Source organism: Typha angustifolia, chromosome 1, assembly GCF_048772165.1.
Source record: "Typha angustifolia cultivar Huaian chromosome 1, ASM4877216v1, whole genome shotgun sequence".
In the NCBI taxonomy this organism is placed as follows: Eukaryota; Viridiplantae; Streptophyta; class Magnoliopsida; order Poales; family Typhaceae; genus Typha; species Typha angustifolia.
The window spans coordinates 6,635,413-6,647,349 of NC_133239.1; the positions used below are offsets into that span (position 1 = coordinate 6,635,413).

At 36.7% G+C, this 11,937-nt stretch overlaps 1 protein-coding gene across 2 annotated transcripts; it reads left to right on the top strand.

The window, feature by feature from the left end:
* Window positions 1-3,623: 3,623 nt before the first annotated feature.
* Window positions 3,624-11,937, top strand: LOC140763285 (SUPPRESSOR OF GAMMA RESPONSE 1). Of its 2 annotated transcripts, none has more exons than XM_073101410.1 (6): window positions 3,624-3,926; window positions 6,031-6,169; window positions 10,339-10,525; window positions 10,607-11,109; window positions 11,212-11,517; window positions 11,606-11,937. In XM_073101410.1, exons 1-6 carry the CDS (start codon window positions 3,919-3,921, stop codon window positions 11,657-11,659), a joined length of 1,197 nt encoding a protein of 398 aa, XP_072957511.1. In that variant the 5' UTR covers window positions 3,624-3,918; the 3' UTR covers window positions 11,660-11,937. The 2 variants fall into 2 exon arrangements, with proteins under 2 accessions (XP_072957511.1, XP_072957519.1); XM_073101418.1 differs by having other exon boundaries at window positions 11,221-11,517.

Consider the following 11,937-nt stretch of genomic DNA (forward strand, 5'->3'; position numbering starts at 1 on the left):
CATGGTGGGCTGATACACCTAGTTAGAGTCTTTTCTTATTGTATTAGTTATTTATTTTTATTAAAATAAATTTTCTATAGGTCGTGTTCGAACGCCTTTGTAAACGCCTGCATCAGGTTCATAAAAATAGAGAACATGAAATGTGTGTTCGAACGTTTACATCATGTCTACATCGACAAAGAACGCCTTTTGTGCGTTTGAATGTAGTTAGGTGCATTCAAACGCTATCAGCAGGAGTCCACTAGAATTAGGTTTAATAATTATTATTTTGGCTTGTTGTCTAGCCTCTATAAAAGTGTGGATGGCAGCCAAAATCATTATGCTTATGGAATATTGGTTTCTTATCTCTCTATCATCTCTAGTCTCTCTACCCTAATCTCCCTCCTCCCTCTTCACCAACTAGCCATCTCTACCGTTGGCAAAGTCTCTCCTAACTTCTAATCTTCCTTGTTTGTCGAGTCCTCTCTCTTCCTTTGGATCTTGACAACTTCTTCCCCTTCGTCTTTATCCCTTAAACAGCATCAACCATCCACCTTCATATCCATTATCATCCATAACTCTATCATCCACTCTACTTGTCACCATCACCATCATCCGCACTATATCATGTTTCCGTCACAGTTTCAGTTCGAATCTGTGAAGGGCATAAATACAAGAAATGTAGATCAATGAGTTATAGATCAATCCCATTTTGCTTCATAATTTTCTGACTAAGGAAGAATATTTATCGAATATTTTCCCTCGATTGCGCGGATTACCTTATGTAATAAATCCAGATTTTGAAGGAATCGTTTCGTAGACCTACCACTTGGCTAAACTCTTAGCTGGGAGGATCCGACCGTTGTTGCCTAACTTGGTGGGACCTGAGTAGTCTGCTTTCGTGGCGAGTCGGCACATTCATGATAACATTATGATTGCCCAAGAAGTTGTGCATTCGATGTCCTTGTTAAAAAAGAAAAATGGGAAAGATTTGATGGTTCTCAAAATTGATTTGGAAAAAGCTTACGATTGCATATCTTGGCACACAATTTTTAATACTCTTAAACTCATGAATCTTCCATCAAAATTTATTTCTTGGATTTGGGCTTGTATTACCAACGTGTCCTTTGTTGCCCTCATAAATAGTTCTCTTTTGGTTTGGTTCTAGGGGCACTCTAGTGTTTGGAAAGGGGACCCACTGTCACCTTATCTTTCCATTATGGTTGCTTAAGTGCTATCTTCTTTTATAAATAATGTGGTTAATCAAGGAAGGATTACCCCATTTTCTATTTGAAGGTTTAAGCTTAGTCATATGTTATATGCTGATGATATGCTAGTTACTAACAAAGCTGATGATAAATCCTATAGAGAACTTATGCTAGTGCTTAATCTTTTCGAAAACCTTACAAATTTGAGGATAAATATTGGCAAATCTGATATTTCTTTTTCATAGTCTATGAAAAATACTGTAGAAAAAACTATTGTGGACATCCTCGGTATGTGTACTACGTGTTTTCCTTTTAAGTATCTCGCTGCTCTCATTTCCCCTAGCCTCCTGTTAATTCGTGATCATGAAGCTCTCCTCACTTGTATTGACGAGTAGTTGGCGAGGTGGAAAAAAGCAAATTTGACCCAGGCTGGTCGTCTCACGTTGATAAACTCTGTTCTAAATACTATACATGTTCGTCTTTTGTCTTCCTCGTGGACTCCCTTAGCTGTGCTAGACCGCATCACTAAGCTTGATAGACAGTTCTTCTGGTCCAAAAGCTTCGGTCACCGTGGGCTTCATTTGATCGGGTGGGACACTCTAGCCCTCCCTAAGTCCCATGATGGGCTCGCTATTAGGAACCTACATTTAATGCATATCTCCTTGATCGCTAAACGGGTTCTCCTGCTCCTTAATGGTCATAATAGCTGCTGGGTTAGGCTGGTTCAGGCTAAGTATAGGGGTGCCCATCTTGGGCGACTTCTCTCAAGCCTAAGCATGCATATTATTGGAAATTGATTTCAAATGTTATGAATCAAACTCGTGAGGGTTACCTTAAAATTATCTGTAATGGGAAGAACACCTCTATCCTCTCGAATCCCTAGGTCTCGAGAACTTCTTTGGACAAGTGGCCTACTTTTGTTAGTGTCCACATCTCCTCGCCCTCAGCTAAGGTGCCTGATCTTTTCAGAGACTGAAATTGGAATGACAACTAGCTTAATCAGTTGTTCAGCCATGAGCTCTACAAGAGAATCTAGAGTATCCACATCCCTCTTAGGGATACTAACGATTATTGGATTTGGGCTCCGAACCCCTCAAGCTAGGCCACAGCCAAATCTGCTTATCAATTCCTCTAGCAAACAGAGCAACCCCCTCTGTCACCTTGGAAGGGTTGGAAATCTCTTTGGAAGCTGAGAGTTCCTATGAAAATCAAGGTTTTTCTTTGGAAATTTTGTTGAAACAGACTCTCAACCAAACTGGCTCTAAGTCGGCTAGGATTGGATTCTGATAAGGATTGCCCTATTTATGGCAGCGAGGTTGAGTCCAGTTACCACTTCTTTTTTACATGCTCGTTTGCTCAAATCCTTTGGTGTGCTCTCGGTGATTTTTGGCCTATTGCACCATCGGATCCCAAATGGGCTGAGGGGTCCTAGCTCACTGAAAAAGCCCTACTGCCGTCCCAAAATCAGCATCTGATTCTAATGGTAATTGCTATTTTACTATGGAAAATATGAAATTATTGAAATAACCTTCTATTTAACTCTGTGAAAGAACGACCGAAGATCATATAGGAAAAAAGCATGTCACTGGTCTACAAATATTTTGAGCAACTAGCTCCACCGAAGCAAACAAATCCCCTCTAGTCTCTGATTTATCCATTGGGAACCTCCCCCACCGGCTTCCTCAAACTAAGCATTGACGGCTCATTTTTGGGCTCCAATGAGCCTGGTGGGGACATGCTTCATCTTGCACTCCCCACTAGGCTCCTTGATTATGGTCGGCAGTTACTATGGAGAATATTCCTCTTTGCTTGCTGCTGAAGCTGCGGGTCTCCGCGAGGCTCTGGTTTGCATTCAGAATAGTTGAATCACTCACCTCCAGATAGAGATGGACTCTCAGCTCCTGGTCAATATTATAAATGGTGTGCATGATGCACCATGGTCTATATTCTCAATCATAAATGATTATAGACAGCTATTATCTGTTTACCCATTTTTGTTTATTTACTATATCTATCGCAAGGCTAACAAGTCTGCAGACTGGCTCTCAAATTACGGTAGAAATATGGAATTCAATGTCACGTGGGATGGGTGTTACCCTTCCTTATTGATTACTCTTTTGGTTGCCGATATTAGTAGTGCTACATGTAACCGTGGCAGTTAATCAATAAAAAATTTCAGCTCTTTTTTTTGAAAAAAAAAATATATGTGAACGCTCTGGGTAAAAGTTTGGGAGGGCTAATTGGGTTAAAAACTTTCTATATATTTTAAAAAAACTCATGTGTTCCATTCATAGTACCATTAAAAGCCATAGCCGTTACAAACCTGCACGTCATTGGCTACTATAGTACTACGTAAGATTAAAAAAATAAAAACATTATCAAAACAATCTTAGCTTGGGCAGGAAGAAAGCCAGCACTGCTTGAGTGTCCCCCCATCCCGAGGCACCAACACCGAGCCACACGGCTCGGTCCTCGAGCCGTGTCTTGTCTCCACCCGAGCCAGACCCGCTGCCCCAGTCCGAGCCTGAAGGGGAGGTCTCGTTTCCCGCCGAGATTACTTCGTATAGTGGAGACAAGGGGTTGGAGCGAGTCCTCTTCCTTCGAAGACTTGAGACTTGAGACTTGTGACTGACTCTCTTCTTTCCATTGTAATGATATAAAACCCCCCTCCCCCCTTCCTTCTCTTCCACTCAGCTGATGTGCTGTGAATTCCCCCCACTTATCTTGGAGGATGGCGAGGTATTTATCTTTCTAAAATCCATTTTTTGGGGGTGATATTGCGGGAAGCTATAGGAGATTTTACCCTGGATTGTTCTTGGGAGGGGGTAGGTTCGAAGAATTGGTGGTAGTGAGACAGGGTTTAGGGTTTTAGAGGATTAATTGGTAATTTTTCTCAGATTTGGTTTGTCGGATCGCCCTTTTGTTTTCCTTCCCTTGTTTGATTTCTCCATGGAGATTGCTGCCCAGGATAATACATTGGTGGTACTGCAGAAATGGGATCTAATAAGGTTATTGCTGCTCTCACTTGGCGTAGCAGATTCCTCTAAATTCGAAGGACTAATTCGTCGGAAGCTTCACTATCGAGTTTCGCAGGACTTTGCATCTCTTTTCCTCTTTCATTGCTCTTTCAGCTCAATCCCTTTCTTTTCATAGTATTAGAAGTTTTCAAGTTCCCCCGGAATCTGTTACGAGTCACATTCTTTATTGGCCGCCTTTCATCTGTTTCTAGGGCTTCTGTAGTTTCTATTGATTTTCTTGCCATCTTTGCCCTTCTAGTATTTACTTGTATTAGTTGCTGATTAGCTATCCTTTTGTTTTTTATGTGGAAGATATGTAGTTAGAGTGTTGTTGGACATTTGCGTAATCGGTGGAATTTATGTTTGATTTTATCATTTCAGAAAAAGGTGTTTAGGATTGTAAGAAGTGAAAACATTTCAAGGTTTTAGGCTCTAGGTTGCAATTGGCAAATGGGCATGAGATTATTGAGCTTAGAGAAATTTGTAGTTAAACAACTTCCTTTTAAGCTTTTTTGCCGTTGGAACTACATCATCAATATTTGCAGTTCACCCTTCCGTCATTATTGAAGTCTGCTTAAATTACCTTACCGTACTTTGTCCAATGGATCTTAATCATAGTCACAAGTTGTTAATCATATACTTGGAGTTACCAATATCTAACAATCAGTCAGGGGATCTAACCCTTTCCAGCAAGGTTTAAACATAGTCCAAATCATAACCACTTTCCTCCCTTTTTTCCGCACCCCCTTCTACCGCAGTCTGCAGCAGTTCCTCTGCTCTCTCCATGTTGTCGACAAATCAGATATAGTGACTTGTGGACTTTTTTCTAGAGGCATGGTATTTGGTGATGGCAACAATTCAGCAATTTTATCCCAACTCGGTTGTTATCCTCTTGTTTTGATCATGCAAAGCGGATCTTTCATTCTCAGACCTCTATACAACCTTACCCTATCAATTCTTGGAAAACTAGAAGAAAAGATCCAAAAGATGTATAGAAAAATAGCAAGAATGATCTATGATACCTTAGGCACTATTTTCTTATTCCACAAGTTGTATAAATCACTACCAAAACCAAGACAAGCTACACAGAAAGCAAACTATATGATTAATGCTATTGGAGGCACATGTGTTTTGATGCACATGGAATAAACATAAAGTTGAGAATGATTGACTCAAGATATGAGTTAGCAACCTACTTGCTTAAGCGTTCAAATTGAATGGGATTCCAACATACAGATAAAATTCTAGTTCTGTTGGAATTTGGGATTCTAGCTCTTGGTTCAGCTGTGATTAACTCTACCCTCTCTAGTATAAACATAAAGTTCAATGTGTCCCATTTATGAAGTAATGTAAATTAGCACACAAACTACATTTGTCAGAACTCAGAAGTTGCTTAGGTGGTCTAGTTAGCATATGTGGTATCTCAAAGAACCGTGATTTCTGGCTTGACCCAGCTGTATCCGTTAGATAGTTGGTAGGATCAGAGCCAAAAACTGCAGTAGTTGCTTCTTTAATTAGCTAGCATGGAGAAAAGGGAGATTATTAGAGTCACATATGATTTTTGTTTGATATAGAATAAAAGATAAGGTTGATGAGGGTTGACATAAGATATTGGGCCAGAAATTACATGCTTAAGCTTTAAGTTGAATCATATTTGAATATTTATGAGTGCAATTATGATTAGTATTTTCACCAAATGCTCTTCCTTATTAGTGATTCACTCTGATTTGTTTTGCAATCTGGTATCTATATAGACAAAATTTGTCCTTATTGAGACCTGCTTCATGATTTCATGGAGCTAAGTTGTTTGCTTACTTTTCCTGCAGGGCATGGCTTGTAACTAGTAGGGGAATTGCAAAGAAAATAAAAAGTGCTTCTCGCGTTTCTAACAATCAGATCAATGACTTTGGATTGGAAGCAAATAGGGAGTGCCCCAATTGCAAACACATCATTGATAACAGTGATGTAAGTTTTTATGAATAATTCATTGGTCATTCTGCTTTATATATAAATTCAAGTTCATTGATTGGAAAATATTGAGTTTCATATATTCCAGTCCTTTTGATATTACATAGTTCTTTGAATTGAAATAACCCTTTTTTTTTTAACATTATATTCTGCACTCTATCTAGAGTTATGACTAACGGGACAAATGATCGGAAGGGAGATGAGCAAGTTTCCTATGACAATAAGCTTGCATCAAGGTTCAACATTATGTAATTATTAAGTTCCATTGGTTATTTTAAATTAACTAGGGATAGCTCAAGATGAGGACCCATGGTGTATTTCATTTGTAGATACTATTGTTCTAATTCATAAATTAGGTAGGAGTTAGAACACTAAGGCCTCGAATACTTTATGACTAAGGTCAATTCTAGAAAAGATATTCTTTTTTGTTATTTTTAGAATGAGGCCTTTATTTTAGGAATAACTATTCTGTATTTACTTGTATTCTAGAATACGGATGTAATAAATATCTTTAATGTTATATACAGTGAAGAAAAAAGATAGAATTTTTTTTTTTTAGAGTTAAATACATTTTATCACTTATATCAAATATTACTTGATCCTCTTATGCTTATGACAAATTAGATTTTCTGTCAAATATAACTGAGCACCATTTAGTGGGCATTATCTCAAAAATCTGCATGTCTTGTTTGACAAATACGATAGAGGTATTTTACTTATTTTGGCATTGTTTAATTAAGTTTAATAAAAAAAATTAACGATTTCATTTTAATCATAAATACATAGACCAATTTAAAACTTTTTAAAGTACAGAAAGATAAATGATTTTTGGCATAAGTACAAGGTGGTAAAATATATTTAATGCTATTTTTAATAAAATTATTATAATTCTTTTTTGATTTGATATAAAATAAGTTGACGGGATAAATATTAACGTAAATTAGTAATTGGGTTATTGTGTAGTATAAGATGTAATTTTGATGAATAATGTTTGTAACTTTGTATTTTAGAATAGAGTTATTATGATTTTTATATGTTAGTTTGGAATAAGAAGTTGTATTTTATAATAAGAAAAAAGTTATTTAGGAAGTGAACATGGGCTAAATTAAAAGTCAAATACTAACACTAAGTACATATAAAGCAATACTAGTAAATCCAGACAACAAGATAGCAAAAAAATAATACTTAATGGGAGAATGTCTGAGAAAGTATATTTCTGTTACCTAGGATCAACGTTTCAAGAAGAAGGTGAGATTGATGAGAAGATTGTGCATAAAATTGGTGTAGGATAGCTAAATTTGGAAAAGTGCATTTGGTGTATTGTGTGATGTTATGTACCCCTTAAGTTGAAAGTTGAAAGTAAAATTTCATTACATGTCTATAATTCCAGCCATGCTTGATGGATGGGAAAGCTTAGCAGCTTTGGGACATTATATTGAAGTTCAGGGTTGCTAACTTAAGGAGGATTGAGAGGATCAAGGGGTTACTATGAAAGATAGGACAAGAAATGTGTTTATATAAAATAAATTAAGGGCAGATCCAATAGAGAATAAGCCATGTGGTCAAGAGATATTATTCAGACAGAGGGGCCGTAAAAGGGTGAGGAAGACAAAATAATGACGTGGTTTGAACTTTGAACTAGTAACAAAAGACAGCACTCTATTTAGCAGAGAAACTTACATTAATGTCGAGTTGCATGGAGGAAAATGATCCATATAGTCGGTCCCACTGGGATTCATGGCTTGTTATTTGTTGTTGTTGTGGTTACCTAAAATATCTCTTACATTGAGTCATCTTGAAAACATCTCCTACTTGCTGACATATATAAAGCTAATCTGTGGGCAGTAAATGGACTAGTTGATGTTTACTTGGATACAAGTTGCATAATATAAAAATTGCTGATGATGACTCAATTCTTTATAAGTGTTGCTACTGACACATGCATCTGCAGTGTTATTATCAACACAATCTTCTCTTTCTCTTTCCTTAATTGATGAAAATCATAAACCGTGTCATTCATAGAAGTGGTTGCCTTGGAATTAGTTGTTTCTGGAATGGGAACAAGGCTGATCACATCATGAACTTCTAGACCTCGTTTTGGTAGAAGAAATGCATTGGGGTGTCATAATTGCTGTTATTATGCGCAGCGAGTCTGATAAATAGTAAAATACTGCATATTGAACTGGAATTGATATGTTCTGGAAGATAAAGGTTTTCAGGTCACTTGCTTTTGGAGTACTCAGGGAAATCAATTACATAAACAATTTGGAAGAAACTTTGGAAGATGTTTCTGTTTTGAGTAGAATATCACTTGCTATTTCACAGAATGTGAAAGGAATTTTGCATTGAACAATCACTGACACAGGATGACGTGTGAAACAAATAACTAAAAAAGAAAATAAACCTTTGTATCTATTCTCTTATTTATGTACTTTTACTTTGTTTCCTAATGACTGGTAGTTTACAGTAAGTTCTATTAATGCAACCAGTTATGTACTAAGCTTGTCCATTAGAGATGGTTTAACCAGTTTTAAGTGCTGATTTGTCTTTACAGTTTTTGATTCTATTTAAGTGCTGGCCAATTTATAGAAGTGGTTTTGTTCAAAGCTTCTTGAGATGGTAGATATGGTTTTAAAATTAAATTGAGCCTAAAAGCCACATACTTGATCAAATGCAGGAAGTAAGTTTAAGGTTGTTTGTCAAGCTTGTAAATGACTCGACTCTTCTATGATCTCATGAATGTTGCTTTAGAGGGTATACCAGATTTGACATGTGGGACTGAAATCTGGATATTGGATGATAGGCGGTTACCAAGATATCCCAAGATTAAGTATTAAGAAACAGGGAGCATCTCCTAAGTACATGCGTTGGGTTTCGTGGTTGTAAATGCTAAACATGTGCATACGTGATGCTGATGTGATGAAGAAAATACTTCTTATTAGTAATTGATTTACCATTTCATAAATCTCTTAAAGCGTTTCAATCTTAACAATACCATGACAGGGTAGAAAAATCATTTCAATTGGCAAGCCTCCTTTATATATAAATCAGTTGTCATTGATGCCATGTACTCTGAATGTGATTCTTCTCCTTTTTGTGTATTAAGTGAAAAACAATAATTTGGTTAAGTTCACAAGTACTCCATCTCCTTTGCATGATTTTAGGGTGGGAGATAGAAGCTAGTAGATCTACTATCTATAGTATCTATTTGTTAAGCCTTATGCTCAAATATCAGGTAAAATTAGGGGCAAAGTTTGTCAACTGAAACTTGGAAAATCTGAAATGATTAAGGTAAATAACTATCAGTGTCCGTCCAGAGGAAAAGCTTCAAATTTGGTGGCCTGGTAACCTGTAAAGGATGGGAAGGATTATTATTGCACTTGAGATAAAGCTACTCAGCAGGGAAATTTAACATTAACTTGGAAATACCCAACTGATAAATTTGTGCATTCAATTCAAGTTTATTTTAATTGAAACCAGACTACATACTGCATTATCTAGGTTTACCTAGATATTAGAAGAGGAATGAATAGCTTTTATTTTAGTTACTACTGCAGGGTTGATAACAATGTGAATCTGCTCACAAGTGATAATGAGGCTCCTTTGTTTCTTCAAAGCTGTTTACAGATCACCTTCAGTTTTATATTTCCAAATAATGGAGATATATTTTTTTCCCTGATTTGAAGTTTTTCCTATAAATTTGAAAGCAAATATCAGATATCTCAGTAAATTTCTTTCTAACTGAAGTTCTTGCATGTGAGGATTCAGATAGCTTAAATCTGATCCGATTTCTGAATAATTAATTCCTTAACAGTAACTACTTCAAGAGGAACTAATTAGCCAGAATATCCTAGATTAAATACACCTCTAGGAAAATATAGTTGCCCTTGTTTATTTTCTCTTTTTTTTCTAAAAGAGAAAATACTACTAGAACTTTTAGAATTATCAACCAAAACTCATTTGGAGCATTTAAATTGAAACCAAGGTGAAGTTCACCAACAATCATTTTTACAAGTTCTTTTTACGTGTGATAAATCTTTCAGTATAACTCATATTAAAGTTATCTATATTTAGATTTCTTGCTGCAAGACTTGCATATTGTTGCTTTCTTTAGTCTTAACATTAGCGTTCTATTTTTTTCTTTTTTTGGTCTCTTCACTTTGCAGGTTACTTTAGAATGGCCTGGACTACCTGCAGGTGTTAAGTTTGATCCATCTGATCTGGAACTATTAGAACATTTAGAGGGAAAAGTTGGTCTGGGAAATTCTGCATCCCATATGTTTATAGATGAATTTATTCCAACCCTGGAGGAGTATGAGGGAATTTGCTATACACATCCTGAAAATCTTCCTGGTAAAGATACTTTTGGCTTTTTATATCATTCCAAATTCATGGTCATAAATTTCTTAGGCACATAATATTTTCACATATCAGGTATCAAGAAGGATGGCAGTAGTGTTCATTTCTTTCACAGAATATCAAATGCATACACTACAGGTCATCGCAAGCGTAGGAAGATCAATAGTGATGATAGTATCCCTGGAAAGCATGTGAGATGGCATAAGACTGGTAAGACAAAACCAATTATTGAGAATGGTGTTCAAAAAGGTTGGAAGAAAATAATGGTTCTATACAAAAGTTCGAAAAGGGGTAGCAAACCAGGCAAAGCCAATTGGGTGATGCATCAGTATCATCTTGGGACAGAAGAAGATGAAAAAGATGGTGAACTTGTGGTCTCCAAAATTTTCTACCAACTGCAGACAAAGCCAACAGACATGTTTGACATGGATCCAGGCAATGCAGAGACTGACATGTTTGCTGTCCGGATTGGTCCTACAACTCCAAAAACAAATACTCCAGAGCCACCACGCCCGAAGAAGAATAGTCAGCATAAAGCAAGTGGTCATAATGAAAATAGCATGCACTTGCAAAGCCAGGTAAATTGAGAATAATCTAGTCAGACTAGTTGGTCCTTCTGATGCTTGAACAATGTACTTTTCTAGCACACAACTCAGCTATATTTTTTACTTAACATTCAGGTTGTACAGTGTCCAGATGAAGAACCTACATTGGCTATTGTTTGCTTAAAGGATGAAGGTGAGAACCCTGCCTGGTTAGCTGGAGAATCTCAAGCTGTGGAAGAACTAGATCCAAAATGTTTGGATGATCCATTGCTGTGCCATGAAGTCCTTGATTCTTTTCCTCTTGAAACATCACTGCACTTCGACTTTCCAAACTTAATCCATGGGATGCATGAGACGATTGATACAAATACAGGCACAGGCTATGGATTCTCTGATCTTGATAACATAGAGCTGGGCACACCTCCTGATTTACAGCTTTCTGTAAGATTATTGTGGTTCTATGTCCTTTTCACCAATATTCTGGCTTTTATGATAAATATGATGAGAATTTTCCTATACCTTGTAACAGGACTTGCAATTTGGTTCACAAGAAAGCATCTCAAGTTGGTTAGACCGACTTTAGAACGAAATAGTTTGAAAACAATGCTCCAGCAGAGCTGCATCAGGACCCAATTTTGAGCTTGTTCGGGTCTCAATGAAGTCTTGCCCTCTAGTGACTCAAATTGTATAGAAGGATGAGAAATATGATGATAATATGGGTATCATCCAACAACTGTGTAATTCTGGATAGTCTAACTTTTGTGACTTGAGAACATTAAAATTCTGCATGTAAAACTTCTTATTCTGTGCTCTTTCTTACAATGCAACTGATAAATTTCTTCTTTAAAGTGAAAGTCCAGA

Excerpts from the sequence above, each read along its gene's own strand:
- LOC140763285 (XM_073101410.1), top strand. Across the intron at positions 10,526-10,606 it reads ACATCCTGAAAATCTTCCTG|GTATCAAGAAGGATGGCAGT; the intron begins GTAAAGATACTT and ends TTCACATATCAG. Across the intron at positions 11,110-11,211 it reads GCATGCACTTGCAAAGCCAG|GTTGTACAGTGTCCAGATGA; the intron begins GTAAATTGAGAA and ends CTTAACATTCAG.